The sequence below is a fragment of the Labeo rohita genome, chromosome 5 (genome assembly GCF_022985175.1).
Source record: "Labeo rohita strain BAU-BD-2019 chromosome 5, IGBB_LRoh.1.0, whole genome shotgun sequence".
Lineage (NCBI taxonomy): Eukaryota > Metazoa > Chordata > Actinopteri > Cypriniformes > Cyprinidae > Labeo > Labeo rohita.
The window spans coordinates 2,499,100-2,516,499 of NC_066873.1; the positions used below are offsets into that span (position 1 = coordinate 2,499,100).

The 17,400-nt window shown below is 35.6% G+C and overlaps 1 protein-coding gene across 4 annotated transcripts in view; it reads right to left on the reverse strand.

Annotated features, from left to right (window-relative positions):
* Positions 1-17,400, reverse strand: part of LOC127165109 (disks large homolog 4) — a 177,234-nt gene that overhangs the window by 89,868 nt on the left and 69,966 nt on the right. For 3 of the 4 annotated variants that reach the window (XM_051109426.1, XM_051109425.1, XM_051109423.1), the window contains exons 2-3: positions 15,389-15,550; positions 1,345-1,401 (exon numbers count right to left, since the gene is read on the reverse strand). In XM_051109426.1, coding sequence (XP_050965383.1) covers positions 1,345-1,401; positions 15,389-15,550 — 219 coding nt within the window. The remainder of the gene's footprint in view (positions 1-1,344; positions 1,402-15,388; positions 15,551-17,400) is intronic. The other variant, XM_051109424.1, reaches the window with a different exon arrangement.

A 17,400-nucleotide genomic window follows, 5' to 3' on the forward strand; every position in this document is an offset into this window, starting at 1 on the left:
GTTAAAGATCAAGACATAAATTGAAAACATATTTTTCCCATCAATAACTATTATGTAATTTAAGGGCTTAAACACTATGGCTAGTTTCACAGACAGGGCTTAGACTAAACCAGGATTAGGCCATAGTTCAATTAGGACATTTAAGTAATTTTTATAAATGTACTTAGAAAAAAACATGCATCTTGAGACAAAACAAAGGCACTGATATATTTTAAGATCAGTCAGTGCAAGTTTCTTTCAGCTGAAACAGCTCTGACTTACATTTTAGCCTAGGACAAGGCTGAAGCCTTGTCTGTGAAACCAGGGCTAAAAATTTTTTTTTTTTAGTTATTATTTTCAAATGTCATTTAAGGGCTTAAAACCAAAAAATCAAGATAGAAACTGAAATCACATTTTTTGCATTAATAACTTATTTTTAAACACTGTATACTTTCATACACTACCAGTTTTTGAACAATTTACGAATTTTAATGTTTTTAAAGAAGTCTCTTCTGCTCACCAAGCCTGCATTTATTTGATCCAAAGTACAGCAAAAACAGTAAAATGCTGAAATAGTTTTAATATTTTAAATAACAGTTTTTTATTTTAATATATATTCAAATGTAATTTATTCCTGGTTTCAAAGCTGAATTTTTAGCATCATTACTCCAGTCACATGATCCTTCAGAAATCATTCTAATATTCTAATATTATGCTGCTTAAAAAAACAATTATTATTATTATTATTAATAATAAATAAATACTGACTCCAAGCTTTTGAATGGTATAGTGCATAATGTTACAAAAGCTTTTTATGTACTCAAATGTACTCAACTATTTTAAATATTGATAATAATAATAATAAATGTTTCCTAAGCAGCAAATCAGCATATTAGAATGATTTCTGAAGGATCATGTGACACTGAAGATTGGAGTAATGATGCTGAAAATTCAGCTTTGATCACAGGAATAAATTACTTTTTAAAGTATATTCAAATAGTAAGCAGCTGTTTTAAATAGTAAAAATATTTCAAAATTGTACTCCCTTTTTGATGTACTTTTTTTTGATGTACGAGACTTCTTTAAGAAGCGTAAAAAAATCTTTAGATACAGCAGAAACACTGGAGTAAACATCTTAGCCATGGCAGACCTTCAATTTAAAACAGTTGAGAACCACTGCGGTCGATGAAACCAACAAGATGGGGATGTTTTTGTGAGTTATTTCCATGGTCGTAACGATTTCATATGGCTGCCGTTGATGAAATGCCGTGAAAACGGATGAAATGATCACAAGCAGTTATTGCAGCCTACAGGTGCAGTTCTGCCTCCAAGACAGCAGGGGAAGCCAAACATTAGTGCTCTTACCAGCGTGGAGACCGCAGAGGTGTACAGAGGGGTTTGACCAGAGGACAGCAACACTGGCTGTGAAAAAACAAACAGGAGAGGAGGGCGGATAACTCGACAGGATAAAACCCACAGGATAAAAAACATTAAAACAGAGCCTTTGATATTGATGCACCATAACACACCATAAGGCATCATAAAGCATTGGTGCACTGAATCTGATATCTTCAGTAATAATACAAATTCAACACACTAATTATGGATTCATAGTTACTATAATAGTCTAATTGTTCTCAGTCAAAATTCATACTGAATTGTATAATTTAGTAAAGGAATAAAAATGTAATGACATATTTAGAGCATTATATTCTGCAAAGCTGCTTGTGAAATGAACTGATATATGACTACTGCATCCCATTAAAGGCTCTGTATTGGGGACAGAAAAACAAATGTGATATCATTTGGAGAAATAGGGATCTACAGGAGCCTGACATAAGAGTCCTGAAGGTGCTGATCTAAGAGCTGTGTTTGCATCTCATGCAGTGAGTGAAAATTAAATTAGGGGAGGAAATAAGAAAGTGAAAACAGACCAAGAAAGTGAGGAATACATATGCAGGTTCATTCAAACTATGCAGTACATGTTACTGTCCCATCATATGTATTCATATGTACGGTATTGGACAGATTTTTAAATATGGAAATCATAGTTTGTTTCACATACAGCGTATTTGTCTTGAAGAAATAGCTCCTTAAAGCAACAGTTCACCCAATAATGACAATTTGCTGAAAATGTGCTCACCCTCAGGTCATCCAACATGTAGATGAGTTTGTTTCTTCACCAGATTTGGAGAAATGTAGCATTACATCACTTGCTCTCCAGTGGGTCCTCTGCAGTGAATGGGTGGCGTCAGAATGAGAGTCCAAACAGCTGATAAAAACATTACAATAATCCACAAGTAATCCACACCACTCCAGTCCATCAGTTTACATCTTGAGAAGTGAAAGCTAAATAAAATGAAAAGCTGAAATAAATCAATCATTAAGATGTTTTTAATGACAAACCATTGCTTCTGGGGGACTCGTTATGGACTCGTATTTTGGACATAAGTAAAATTTTAAACCTTAATGATGGATTTGGTTCTTACAAACACACAGCTTTACACTTCACAAGACGTTAATTGATGGACTGGAGTGGTGTGAATTACTTGTGGATTATTGTGATGCTTTTTTTTAGCTGTTTGGAATCCCATTCTGATGGCACCCATTCAGAGGATCCACTGGTGAGCAAGTGATGGAATGACACATTTCTCTAAATCTCAAACTCATCCTGGATGGCCTGAGAGTGAGTTCATTTGCATTTTTGGGTAAATAATTACTTTGAATGAATATATAAGCATGTTGCATCTTAATATCTTAATAATAAGAATTTTTTTACAGGTACTGCACAACAGATATTGACCTTGAATTTAAAAAGGTAGAAAGGAATAAAAGGAAAAGCAAAACATACTATAAGAGTGCAGTCTAAACTATGTTTGTTTCCCCTTTATAGAGAAACAACATCATAACAGAATAACCTGGATCTGTCCTCGGTCTTGAAGGCCAAATGCCGTTCTGTCCATTAACAGCAGAGGGCGACGTTGTTCAGTTTTGAGTGATTAAATCGCTCCAGGTATCCCTTCACAGCATGAAAAATCCTTTACATGTATGAAATGTTGTGCTTTCCAAAAATAAACTCTGAAGATAAGAGCTCTCAACAGGCAGATGAAAATCTCATATTACACGTTCCCTGAGGCTGATCGCTCACTTCTGAAGCCCTCGAGACTCATTCCTGACCCAAATCCATCCTGAGAGCCCAATGATTGAAAGATTCCCACAGGAACGCGTGTCTCATTTTCTCCAATTCCCTGCTCCTTTATTCACACAGGCATAAATACTGTCAAACACTCCAGAGGTCTGCTGAAGTTCAATAATAAAAATATTACTAATTAAAACATACTTTATTCAGTTTACAGACAGATCGCTGATCAGTTAGAATACCTCATTTGGCCGATTCCAGCATTGCTCTGTCAAATGTTTTTGTAAAATGATCATTAAACTGTCCATCAACCAGCCTTTAACCATCTGTTCAAACTTCTGTGCTTTCCATAGAAGTAATTCTTCAGAGAAGTTTTAACAGTTGGATAAAGGCTGGCTGTCTTGCGAGAAAGTACTGTAATATGTAATAATGTATGTGATATGTATGTCGTAAAAAGTAAGAAAGTAGTTCTAAAATATGGCAAATCTTAATTATTCAACAGTTTAATGGTCTGTTGTCAAATATTCTTTATTTGAACTCAAATATATACACTAATATCAGGCCTTATCACATTTTAAAGAGCACTACAAAGTACAATTATAAGACAACTCTGTTCCAATGCTAATCGAGCCATCTCCATAGACAAAGCCTGAAAGTTATCGCAAGTGCATTTCTGATGTCTCTAACAAACGGATGTGTTATTCCAAAAGGAAAGGAGCATATTTTGGCCACAGTTTAAGGCAGAATCACATGCATCCCGTGGGGAGAAAGGAGTCCCAGAATCCTCAGAATTACTGTATTTAATATCTGTGTGTGCTACAGTGTGTAGTTTATTAGGGCTGTCAAATCAATCCATTAATTCGGTGTGATTAATTAAAGAAAAAAATAATCCATTAAAATAATTAACGCATTTAACAGACCCCGTCCTGACCCAGACATGTATGTCATCTTGCATTGCATACAGCTGCTGATGAACATGATGCAGGACGACTGACTGTGAGAATGCAGTCACATGCCCCTAAAATTCAAGATATAAGGGAAAAATGCCTCTGTATGGGTTTTTGTCTCTTATATGTTGAAGACAACACGAGCAGAACTACAAATGGGATATTGATTTTATAGAACAGTTTTATAAACAAGAAGTTAGCATTGCGTTACATTTTAGACACAGTATTGTCAATTTAGTTTGTTTTTGCTCAGTTTCGCCAACGAACAAAGCCACAGCAGAACTGTTGTGTGTCTCTATTGTTTCGTTACTGAATGAATCCACGTTTTTGAACGAATCAAGTGAGCCAATGATTCATTCATCCATTCATAAAGACCGTGAGTGCTTCTCAAACAGAAAGACTTGTAAGGCTGCGTATCTAGGCTACCACAGCATCAAACTCTGTCAAAGAATGTCTTAATTTGAAACATCCTTAGTAAGCTGTTTCAGTTTTGCGTTGTTCATTTGGCCTGTTGTGAAGGATGCATCAGGTGCATTATTCAGTCAAGCACAATCGTTTACACACACTGCAATTTGCAAAAAATAATTAGCTGAATATGAACTGCCAGTGAGCTCATCCAATTTCATTATGTTATGCAGGACAAGAAATTATTTTCTGAGGTGAAGGTTTTTTTTTTTTTTTAGTTGTAAATGAATCACATAATGCTAAACTCTGCGTATGGTTATCATTACCTGTACTGCATTAATAAAATGTCAGTTAACATATAGGGTACAATGGGGCTAAAGGCACACCTTAAGTAAAAATGTGCTTTTTACTGCACCTAAAATGCATAATTGCAGAAAAAATACATATGTTTGTACTGAACATTTATGGAGCAACAGATTTTGTGTAAGTCGTTTATTTTGTTTTAAAATCCTATAAATGTATGAGGTGGCAAGGGGGGGGGTCTTTTACCCCACACACAGGGTAAAAGGTTCACCAGCATGGAGCCAAAGGCACACAGTATTGATATAAATACTATATATAGCAAAAGAATAATGTTTGTTTGTTTTTTAATAATGTCTAAGTTAATACTTGTTCAAAACAACCACTTAAGCAAAGCTTGTGCTAATTTTCTGCTTATTTTGAAAAATAAAAGGATTACTTTCTGTTCAATAATGTCATTAAAATATATTAATATAAAGAATATATTTTAAAGTAATGAAACAAAATCATTTCAAAAAGTAAAGATTCTGAAAGCATTGAAGGGGATCCCATAATAATTTAATATAGATTTACAGTAGTAACAACAAATTATATTTTATTATATGATATGATTAATAGCATGTTTTTAAATGTGATGGTTTCATTCTAAACATGGTGATTATTTCTAAGATGGACACCCAACATAACATATGATATTTAACATCTGAATCTAACCATGTCATGTCAACAAATGGACCCGTCAGCCTTCTGTTAATTATTGTGTCTTTTATCCCCAACAGCAGGGGAGTTTTTACCCCAAATTACTATACTTTTACATATTCTTTCGTCATTTAAAAACTGTTGCTTTAATTATCATTTGCTACAACATTTTTAAAAACATCAAATATTAGATCAAGTAAGCACAAAATCTGCTGCCTGCGATCGTGTCAAGGATCAGACAAATTTGCACGTGCATCTTGAAAAGCGAATGTTTTGGAAAGTGCTACACCACGTTTTTGTGTCATCTAGTGCTTTAGAGGAAAATAATATCAAAGCCGACTTTTACCCAGAGGAATTTTATATAAAATGTTTTTTAAATTAGAATTTTTATAGCATTTTCGTGTTGTGCCTGTGGGGGGGCGGATTTAGCAATGCACTCTTACTAGAGCATCTCATTCTAGCTTTTAACGCTGAGCATGACTCTTGCCTTGAAATCTTAGAAGGACTAGACTAGGAAGGACAAATCCTCACTAGGACTCCTTCCATTTGAGAAGCACCCTGTCACTTAAGAATCAGCCACTTGAGCGAATCGGTTGAATGAACTGAATGAATCACTCATTAGTGATTTGCTGCCACCTTTCAAAATTAAAAAATGTAAAATGTACCTTAAAATGCTGATTTAACACCCATTGATCTCCACAGCATTATTTATGCAGTTCTAACTGCAGTGTAAATGCATACATGTCTGTAAACATACATAAATGCCACTTTGGATGCCACTTCTGAATTTTTTTTTTTTTTGCCACATTGCAGCCTTAAAACTTTGTGTAACAAATGCTTTGTTGAACTGAAATATTTCTGTCAGAAGCCACTTTTTGTATTGTCTATTCATTTGATTCTTTTCACATTTAACATAATAATGATCTTTTGGGGGGTGACTTCTCAGCCCAAACCGATGTGTGACTAATTTGCCAATAATTCAGTTAAGTAATCAGTACATCAGGTAATTAATTAGATTACAATTTTTAATCACTTGACAACATGGTAAAATCAAACTCTCTTGCAAGTCAGGTCTCTTGTGCTGTTTGTGTGACAGGTAGACTTAATGTAGATTGTAGACTTATACAATGAGGCAGAACAACATCATTTTTGTATATACAAATGTTCTAGTGATCTCTGGTTAAAAATCATTGCAGAGCAAATATATCAATATCAAGGCACATACTAAATATTGTCAAAAGGCTAAAAAAAATACATATTTGTTTAGCAACATCAAATGAATGTAATATTAAACTTGTGTAGGTACTGAATTATGTCTTTGTACTGGTTGAATACTAACAGGAATAGCAGAAGGAGGCATGTAGGTGCTCTGATGTGTCATATGACCACATGAAAGTGATTCATACTGTGTGTGTGTGTGTGTGTGTGTGTCATGCAAAGTGAACAGCATGTAGCACATAAATATAAACAGTGTTAGGACATAAGCACAAATACATACACTATCATATTACATATACGCATTAAAAATTAAAAATTATATATATATATATATATATATATATGAAGAGTTCAGATGCAAAACCAGCTAAAAGCCATCTCGGTCAAAAATGAGATAATGATACTGAGTGAATGCTCCTGACACATAGTCTACATCCATCAAATACTTTTACTCCAAACTCGCTAAATTCCAGCCTCAGACCAATCAGAAGTGCCAGTACTTACATAGAAACCAATACAAAGTAGCCAGAAAGAAATGCTCATTTTAAAGAATATATATATATATATATATATCTCTCTACCTTCATTCATCTAACTACATTCACTGCTTTGCATATCTGTTTAAATACAAATGAGTAGGGCTTACAAGTGCATCAATTCAAAAGATGAAAACTGAATGCACTGATTACGGAATTGAATAATTACTATAATTATAATTATAAAATATACAACTATATTCAGCATGTTTTTGAAAATACATTCACATTTCATGATGTATTGTATCATTTAGCTTCTGTGCAAACAGTTACTCATAATAATGAGCACTGATAATGATCATTTTGATAATTACATTTATATGTAATGCGCTGATACTGTAGATATTACTGAAGCGCTACAGTGCAGGTATGTGGATGTTTGTGTGTTGTGTTTCACAGGCATGTTTCACATGAAGACAGATGGTACCACAGAGAGAGAGACAGAGAGAGAGAGCAAAGCTAGGAGGAGGAGTCGTTTGCTTTCTGACCTTCATACCCAGCCAAACGCCCTTGACACTGAACACGAGCATGTAAATGAGCTTCATGCTAAAGTGAGTTTACACCAAACATATTAGCCAGCTGCTAAGATGCATAAATAAGAGCATATGTTACATATGTTTGCATGCTTCACTCCAGGTAGTGAATTATGGTTCATCATCTGCCGTGGATACCGATATGAATATAGAGTCATAAATGGTGGCTAGTTCCCCTCATGCCTGTTAAATTATTTACAAGGTCAGTCGAAATGTCATAAGTATATTGTGTGTCAGTATTTTGGGCCATCTTTCTGCCCTCAGTCTTTCACATATATTTGCATAGTCAATGTTCTACCCTAATACTCAAAAACTGTCTTTCCTTAAAGGAATGCTTTCACAGGAATTGCTCGAAAAATTAAAAGGTTCATAAACTGAGAACAATATAAACATCCTGTAGGTTTCAGAACATTCTCACAGCTTTAATCAAAACCAATGCCAAATTCCCCCTGGAAAGGTGGCACAAAAGCGCTTCAGAAATGGCAATTAGCCATGTTAGAGAGTTTAATGCTGCTCAGAGGTGGCATGAATGGATTTACGCAGCAGTTTTAACGGCATGAAATTACATTATGGGTTTAGGAGGGTCAAAGTAGGAATAGTTTCATCTGGCTTTTATGCAGCATTGCGTCTTCAGACAGAATTTTGAGCAGGCACAGAACAGCCTTAACTAGAAGTCGATCGATGGATCGGTTTTGCTAATTAATTGCACCGATAGTCAAATGCTGGAGCTATCAGTTATAGGCAAAAATCTGTATTGATGGGTTGTATCCATTGTTGGAGCGGCTGAGGAGGTCGCTGTCATTATACAGAACAAGAGCGGCCTCTAGAGGCAGAAATCACTGATACCACATGCTGTTTGTTTTGACATATTAGACTGAGCCCTGAACAGATCAGGACACTTCAGATTTAAAACAGACAATGAAACAGCGTGTGTCCAGTATACTGTAGTGCATGGTTTCATCATTATTAAAGGAGAAGTCCACTTCCAAAACAAAGATTCACATATAATTTACTCACCCTCCAAGATGTTCATGTCTTTCTTTCTTCAGTCGTAAAGAAATTAAGTTTTTTGAGGAAAACATTTCTGCATTTTTCTCTATATAATGGACTGATATAATGCCCCGATTTTGAACCTCCAAAATGTGGTTGTAAATGATCCCAGACGAGAAAGAAGGGTCTTATCTAGCATAACGATCGGTTATTTTAATGAAAATAATACAATTTATATATTTTTTAATGCCAAACGCTCATCTTGTCTTACTCTGCCTGTTTTTGTTCATGACAGTGTATGTCGAAAAACTCCCATCTCATGTTCTCCTTCAACTTCAAAATCTCCCTATATTGCTGTTTTACCATTTTTGTTAAGGGTGTTTGATCTTCTTTGCATGTTCACTTTGTAAAGACTGGGTTGGTACTTCTGAAGCAATGTAGGATGATTTTGAAATGATTTTTGAAGTTGAGGGAGAAAATACGATTGGAGTTTTCTTTGAGTCAGAATACAGAGAGTTCAGGGAGAGACAAGACGAGTGTTTGAGATTAAAAAGTATTTAAATTGTATTTTTAATAACCATTTGTTTCACTAGATCAGACCCAGGCTGGGATCGTTTACAACCGCATTTGGGATCGTTTGAAGCTGCATAAACTGCATTTTGGAAGTTCAAAATCGGGGCACCATATCAGTCCATTATATGGAGAAAAATCCTGAAATGGTTTCCTCAAAAAACATAATTTCGACATGAACATCTTGGATGACAAGGGGGTGAGTACATTATCTGTGAATCTTTGTTTTGGAAGTGGACTTCTCCTTTAAGTAATTAATTTGTATTGTAATTAACTAGATGCTGCATTAGTAGTGAAAGTACAGCAGTATGTTTGCTGTCGAGACTGAGAGGACGCAAATGTTAGCAGCACCTCAATCGGTTAAAACAATGTGAGCAAAACAAACACAAATCCCAAATGTTTAATGCCTTGATTGTTACCATCTGTCTGCATTCATTTATGTCCAGCTGCTCACGAAGTTGCAGATTTCAAGGCAGGGTAGGCGATTTGTTTCAAAAACTTTTTTTTGTTTTGCTGGTTGAAAGTCTCTGCACACCCGATAGCAATCACTAAGTTAAGGGGTCGGCGTAGGACAATAAAATATTCATCCAATTAAAATGTTTGGTCCGAACAAACATTGCGATAGATACGTCATCACGAGAATGAAAGGCGCTATTATTGTAATAATATGCGCTTTGTACTGTAATGTTTTCTCAGCAGTGAATGAGACATGAGGTAATCTGACAGCGTTGGATTCAATCCTCCACTGTCTCTCATTGTGTCACAGGTTAGTCTCTGATCTGCCTGAGCACGTTCATGTGTTTTGAGTGAAGAGTAGCTTTGCAAAGTGATTATGCAGCGACGGTGCGAATCTTGCTTTCAAAGCTAGCTTGGTATCACTAGCCTTTCTAAATCACCTACTCTACCTTTAAAGCTGACGTGAAAAGCAAATTGATATATTCATGCAGCTGACAGAAATCCTGCTACGCCACTCAGTAGTTTTCAGTTAAATTACATTATAATTGTCCCAAATCATTAATGTGCATAATCACCCTATGCATTTTTCAGCAAAGTATTTGTCTTTCTGTGGCTCTAATAAAGTCTGTACGCTTCATATAGAGAGCTATAAAAGCCTCAAGAAGCTGTGGTTTACAGTGAATTTATAACAGCTGAGGCGCGTTAGCTGTTATACATTCACTGTAAACCATGGCTTCACAGGGATTATTGCTTTTATAAAACAATTACTCCATATACATAGTAAGGTTTCACAAAATAAAACAGAGCAAATAAAGTGTAATGATATCAGGAAAAACATTATTCTTCCGCCAATCAATGCAGTTCCTCAGAAACAGTTGTGGTTGCAACAAAGTGGTTGCCGAGCAACACACAAACGTAAACAAAAGTGTATGTATGTACAGTAATTTACAACATCTTTGAACGTGGCTCAACCAATCAGAATCAAGGACCGGAGCTATCTGTTTCTATAATAAAGATTGCACTGCTTCTTTCTGTTTTGCTGTCATTTTTCACCAAACTTCGACTCATCTATCCCACTTTTTTGATCGTTAATGAAGTGAACTTTTGCCTGTTTTGTGATTTAGACCACCACTTGAACTTAACGTGATGTGTCTGGCGTGTGATACCTGTGATTTATCCTAGACTGCTATAGCAGCTAAGGACTATTAATTTGTTGAACAGAACTAAGGTTCAGACTTGGTTGTCTCATGACCTCCCACGTGGGGAAAACTCATTTTGAAGTAATTTATTCATTTTCTACACGTGAACCAAAACAATTTTTTTTTTTTGTGAACAGAAAAAGGTGCTGTTTTCTCGTTACTGCTTATTTCATTTCAAATTGAAAGATAATCTATCAAAACGTACACAGACCTTTAAGCATGGCTACTGGATTTCTATGAAAGGGTAACACTTTACAGTAAGAGTTTATTTTTAACATTAACTAAGCTTGATAAATGCTTAGAGTGTGTTAATTTCAACATACCATTTTTAAATTTTAAAGATGCATCTGTTAACAATCATAATGAACTATGATCAATCAATATATATATTTCATCTCAGTATGCCACAGTGCATGAAAGGCCACCTCTGCAGAATATCAGCGCTTATTTCTACATCATTGCTTCTTCACTGCACCAAACTGCAACCAGTGTAACATTAGGAACGAGAATGAACTTCATTTTTAACAAAGCTCTAGACTGCGTCAGTAAGACACTGTTCATTTATTCACTTCATTTCACTGTGGCTTCATTTTTTAAACAAGCCACAAATTCGACGCAGGCTTTTCAGAGAGACTGAAAATAAAAGACAATGCAGCGCAGACTGTTTTGCAATGTCGAAACACACATGAGAAACAGTATTTTTACCATGTGTCACTGCTGCTTTGTCTGTTCTGTAACATCGTGTGATATGTAGTGAGTGTTTGTGAATGACCCATATCGTTTGAGTACATCACAGCAGCCTCCATCTATTATTTTAATATAAAACTTTTAACCAATCACAGTAGCAAGCCTATCATGGATAAACAAATATAACACTAAAACTGCCAGTGGCGGCAAGTGCCTGTCTTAATGAGTGATTCATGATGATTAATGATTTGTTTAAAGCGGCTGATTCATTTAGGTATACAGCGACTGCCTCGAATCACTGATTCAAATGATTCTTTCAAAAACACTCATTTCGGAACAAACATAGTGTAGTGTAGATATTAAACAACTAGGCAAAGGAAGTTATTTAAAGGCGTGTCACACTAAGATAGAGTTTGTAAAACCGACAGTACTAACAAATTCCTTACTGTAAGTATGCTAAAATAACGGCTATTATATCAAGTCAATTTTTTTTATTTTTTTCAGAAATATATAAACATTTTTCAGCTCAATTTATCAAAGATACTAAAAATCGTAGTCATGCTGGATAAGGATGGTCAGAACTCTTTCACACAGTGTACTGACTATACTGCACATGTACGTAAATGTACAATCTGGACCGTCCTGGTCTGCCATGCATACAGAACATATTGCGCATACAGTATAAATAGTCTAAAAATAGAACAAATAGTCTGGTACCGTGCCAATCTGTGCACTGTATGTGAGTCCGTGCTGAGAAATTACGCAAGACGGAGTGTGTGTCTGTGTGCTGAATGTGCTGGAGAGCCAGTGGGGGCTGCAGAAACAGTCCAGAGTGTTTGGACGGGTTTGATCTGCCTACACACAGCAGAGGTGTACAGAACTCACGTAGAGCCTGACACACACAACATGACTCACACACATACACCTACTGAAGCCAGAGGAAATAGGGAAACCAGGTAGGAAATGAACACAGAGGTCAGACAGAGAGACAGTAAGACAGCGAGAGGAAGAGAAGAGTAAAACAGTAGAGAAGAGCACACGGCTGCCATAGAGGAATATAGAGCAGTAGACCAGAGCATGAGAGAGTTCAAACAGACACATACACATAATACAATGGATCGATTGTGTGGACAACTCTTGGAACACATGAACATTTTCTGTCAAGCTGCTTTGCAACGATTAGTATCGTGAAAAGTGCCATACAAATAAACTTGCATCGAGTTGAACTGAATTGTGTTTTGGTAGGTAAATGTCACAAATTAGATCTCTTTAACATGGCATTTGTTTCTACTACACAAAAATTATGTCAAATGGAGAGCATATCCTACTAATGTAGTCAAGTGCACGAATACCAACATTTAAAATTATTATGATTCAGATATGAACCTTTGAAGATTTCCCCACGCATGGTTCAGTTAGTCATGCAAACTCACGTGTTGACTAATAGAAATTTCCTTGTTTTGCTTCTATGTGAGCTGTGCTTCATACATCACTACACTACTTTTTGCCTGAAAAACACCACAGCAATTTCACTATGTGACTGCATCTTTATTGTAGCTGCTCAAGAACATGTTATCTGAGCTATGTTATTAATATTAATTTTCAGTGTTTAACAGCTATGGTAACAGGGAGCAGGTCCCACTATTAACTAGTTACTTATTAGCATCCATACTACTAGCATATTGGCTGTGTATTAGTACTCATAAAGTGAATATTAAAGGGTTCCTATTATGTTGTTTTACACAGTCTTGATTTTGTTTTGGGGGTGTAATAGAACATGCTTTCATGTTTGGTGGTTCGAAAAATTCATTATTTTTAACATAATTTACATTATTACAATACATTTCTTCCAGCCTGGCACATATGGCTCGATTAGCTTAGACCATGTTTCAGTAACTAGATAAAAGTGATTCTTATGTTTTGAATATGAATATTTTTCTTACAAAAATGCTTCGATTTGCTACAGGAGGCCTTTATTAACCCCCTGGAGGGCTTGGGAGTGCCAGGATAAATTTTAATATAACTCAGATTGCATTCGTCTGAAAAAAGGAAATCATATACACCACCTAGGATGCATGGAGGGTGAGTAAATAATACACTACAGTGTTGGGTTCAATCATCAGCCTGTGAGATCGCCAATACATGATATCATCGTGCTAATTTGTTTAATTATTTTACATACTTAGTTTCATTGCCCAAAACCACCTCAGGCATAAGGCTAAAAGCAGCCTAACACTATCATTATCAAAGAACATCATCACTGATTATCCTAGCCTATTCTAGTGCAAATTTATGCATTTTAAAAAACACTCGCGTTATAAGTGAAGCTATCTACACCAGGGTTGGGGTCAATTCAGGAATGAACTCAACAATTCCAATTCAAAGAAGGAAATGGAATTGGAATTGGAATTCAACAACAATTACAGGAAACAGAGTTGGAATTGAATTGGAATTACAGGAAGTGGAATTCAATTCAGGGAAATTCCACTGAATTCCGTTTATTGCTGTTTCTGAGCATTTATTTGTGATTGCATTTAGAGACATACATTTGAACTTTATTTATGATGCTTTACAAATACCAAGTAATGTATGAAATAGAGTTGATCAAATGCAAGTAAATAAAAATGAGAACTGTACATTATGAATTAATAATTGAATGACAGTGGTGATAAGTTTCTGGATGTACTATATATTCAATATATGATTACCACATAATATATGTCTCAACTCACAAAAAAATGAGTCATGTTCATTCATGTATTTCATTCACATTTTATTGCATCGAATTATCATCATTTCCTGAAATTTGGCATCGCTAAGATTGCATCTCTCAGGCCTAAATATCTCAAGTGGAATTTAGTGGAATTTATTTGATTTCAATTCTGTTTCCTGACATTCCAATTCAATTCCAATTCCATTTCCTGTCAGCTGCATGCAATTCCAATTCCAATTCCAATTCCATTCCAGGAAGTGAATTGGAATTTACCATTCATTCTCAATTCAATTCATGAATGGCCCCAACCCTGATCTACACTGTATGATGAATAAATCTCTTACCACACACTGCACACGTCTGCGGTGCGTTACGGCTCCGACGCAGCAACCGGAGTAGATCGCGGCTTTGGCATGTGTTTCGATCCCCTGTACTGCACACGTTACTGCTCTAAAGTGGCCGCTCTAGTCAATGCTTGTGTTTATACCCGCTGCAGTGCAGCTCGTTGAAGCGGCTCTCCGTGCTGCATCGCTAAAGTTAGGCTAATCCCCCACCTCATCCCTACCCTCCCTCCAACAATTCGAATTTCCGTGGGCGGGGTTTATTTTAATAATATTCTAATGGACCGCGCTGTGACATCATTGCATGCGAAAAACAAACATTGTAGTCCAAAGGAGCCGTTCGTTGTAGTTCTTAAAAATGAAATATCTCCTTTTGGAGTGGACTTTGAGATTTGTAACTTTGTAGATCTTTTTTATGCCCAAAGAAACACACCACACACTGACTAAAACTCAAAAAGTGAAAAAGCATAATAGCACCCCTTTAATAAATATATATATATACTGCATGATTTTAGATCCTTTAATCCACCCCATACCTATCTAGGTCTAGGTATAAGATAGGTCTCCTGAGCTTAGAAAACAGCAACACCTGAACAATAAAATCTGATTCTGAGAAGCATACAGTATTAATAGCACAATCTTCTGTGAGTGTGTGAGTGTGTGCGTGTGCGCGTACCTTTATGGGTGAGATGTGTGTGTGTGGGGCGTAACTGTGCATGGTGTCCATGGCAGCCAGGTTCTTATCGCTCATGTGAAGCATCTCAGCGCTCTTGCTGTGAGCCAGGTGGGCGGGGCTGTGCTCCAGGGGCGGAGTCTCTTCATCCTGATACCGATATTTCTACAGAGACAACAAGAGAGAAAGAGTCACATACTCAAACCACATTCTGCAGCTTTGCATTATGTTTAGTTTGCACAAAAAAGCTTCTATTTTCTGCTAAATCAAACAAATGCAGATTTATTTGGCACAAGATACAACGTGACCCTGAAGAAAGTTCTCAGGGTAAACTGATTCATCCATTTTTCTTCTCTTTCAAGCCCATCTTTCTCTCGTCTACAACTGCACACTGAAGCAGCAGATAAATTAAAGATCAGAAGACTTCCTACAATCAAAGCTCACGGATGGTGAATACCAGCTGGACTGAAATATTACAACATTTATTACCACTAGTGCTAAAAAAAAAATGAGATAAGTTAAAAAACATTAAGGTGTATAAAATTCTTAACATGTATCGCCTTATAATTAAGGGAATAGTTCACTCCAAAATGAACATTTGCTGAAAATGTTTGTTTAGTGAATAGTATAGGTTTTCAAATTGCGACAGAGCTTTGGTCTTTTTGCCAAATTCTGAATAATGAAAATGAAAGCACCAACATTTATAATACTGTTATAATACTGAAATGTAAGGTTATGCGAAGAGATTTGCATAATTTGGTCTTTTCCCTTTCAAGTAGTCAGCAGCCGCATTACAACAGTTGTGCTGCTAAGATGGCTACCAAGTGAACTGACTCGAGGCTTTGTTTGTATCAAGATGAGACAGAAACCATCCTTCAATCCGACCGGGATTGAGAAAAGAAGGAGGGGAGAAGGGAGGTACAGTCAGTCAGCAAGATCACATTACAATGAGCCAGCAACACCACAACGACAGAGAGAATAGAGGAAAGGACAAAAATGCAAATGTGGGGATAAAATGAACATAGAATAGAAAACATAAGACTATTATAATAATTCAACAGAATTTGCAACCTCTTCTTTAATGGGATAAGTGTCAAGTCCCAGGAGAGGACCTGATTCTCAAATTGATTGCCAAAAAAAATCTTTTTTTTTTTTTACTTTTCAGGGATTCAACCTACATGGTTTACTTACAGCTAGGCTGGGCGATATGGCCAAAAAAAATCATGATTTTTTTTTTTTTTGATATCAATAATTATCACAATAAATGTCACATTTTTATTTCTTTTAAGTTTAAAGGTAGATTTTTGCTGCAATGTGAATATTGTAAAAATCAGACGGTTAAATGTGGCTTTAAAATTTATTTGTGGTCAGAACATGACAAACACTTTTCCAGTGATTTTTCCTTAACAAAATAAAGAAAGAAACAGGTTTGTGTTACCTGATAATATTAATAATAATATAACATTTTTTGTCTCTTAGAAATACACATTTTATAGTAGCTTGAGTTTGGATGCAGATGTAGATTTTTGTTCATTATCAAAATCAGTAATATCTGTAAAAACTGTAGTAACCTCTTTTTTTTTTTGTGAAATTTAATTATGAATTATTATTCTGACTGTTTTTTGTTTTTTTTTTTTTTTTTTTTTTTTTTTGTTTTTTTAACCATTGCTCTTTCATAGTATCATCCATAGATCATGATAATAACAGTTAAAAACCACAAATATAGCACCTTAATTTATGGTAAAAATGTAATATGGTTCCTAGGTATTTGTATGAAAAACAGTAGTCTAAATACATTAGTAGTCTAAAGACATTATTACACTAATTATTACAATTATCGTTATCGATTTATCGCCCAGCCCTACTGTCTCTGCATTTAAGCTCTGGTAAGACTATATGACAGATACACATTTCAGCTTTAACACAGCTTATTTATAACTTCTGTGAGCACTTCATCTTCATCTTCATCTTCATCATGTCTGTTATTCACTTGACTGTCACAAACATTATCCACT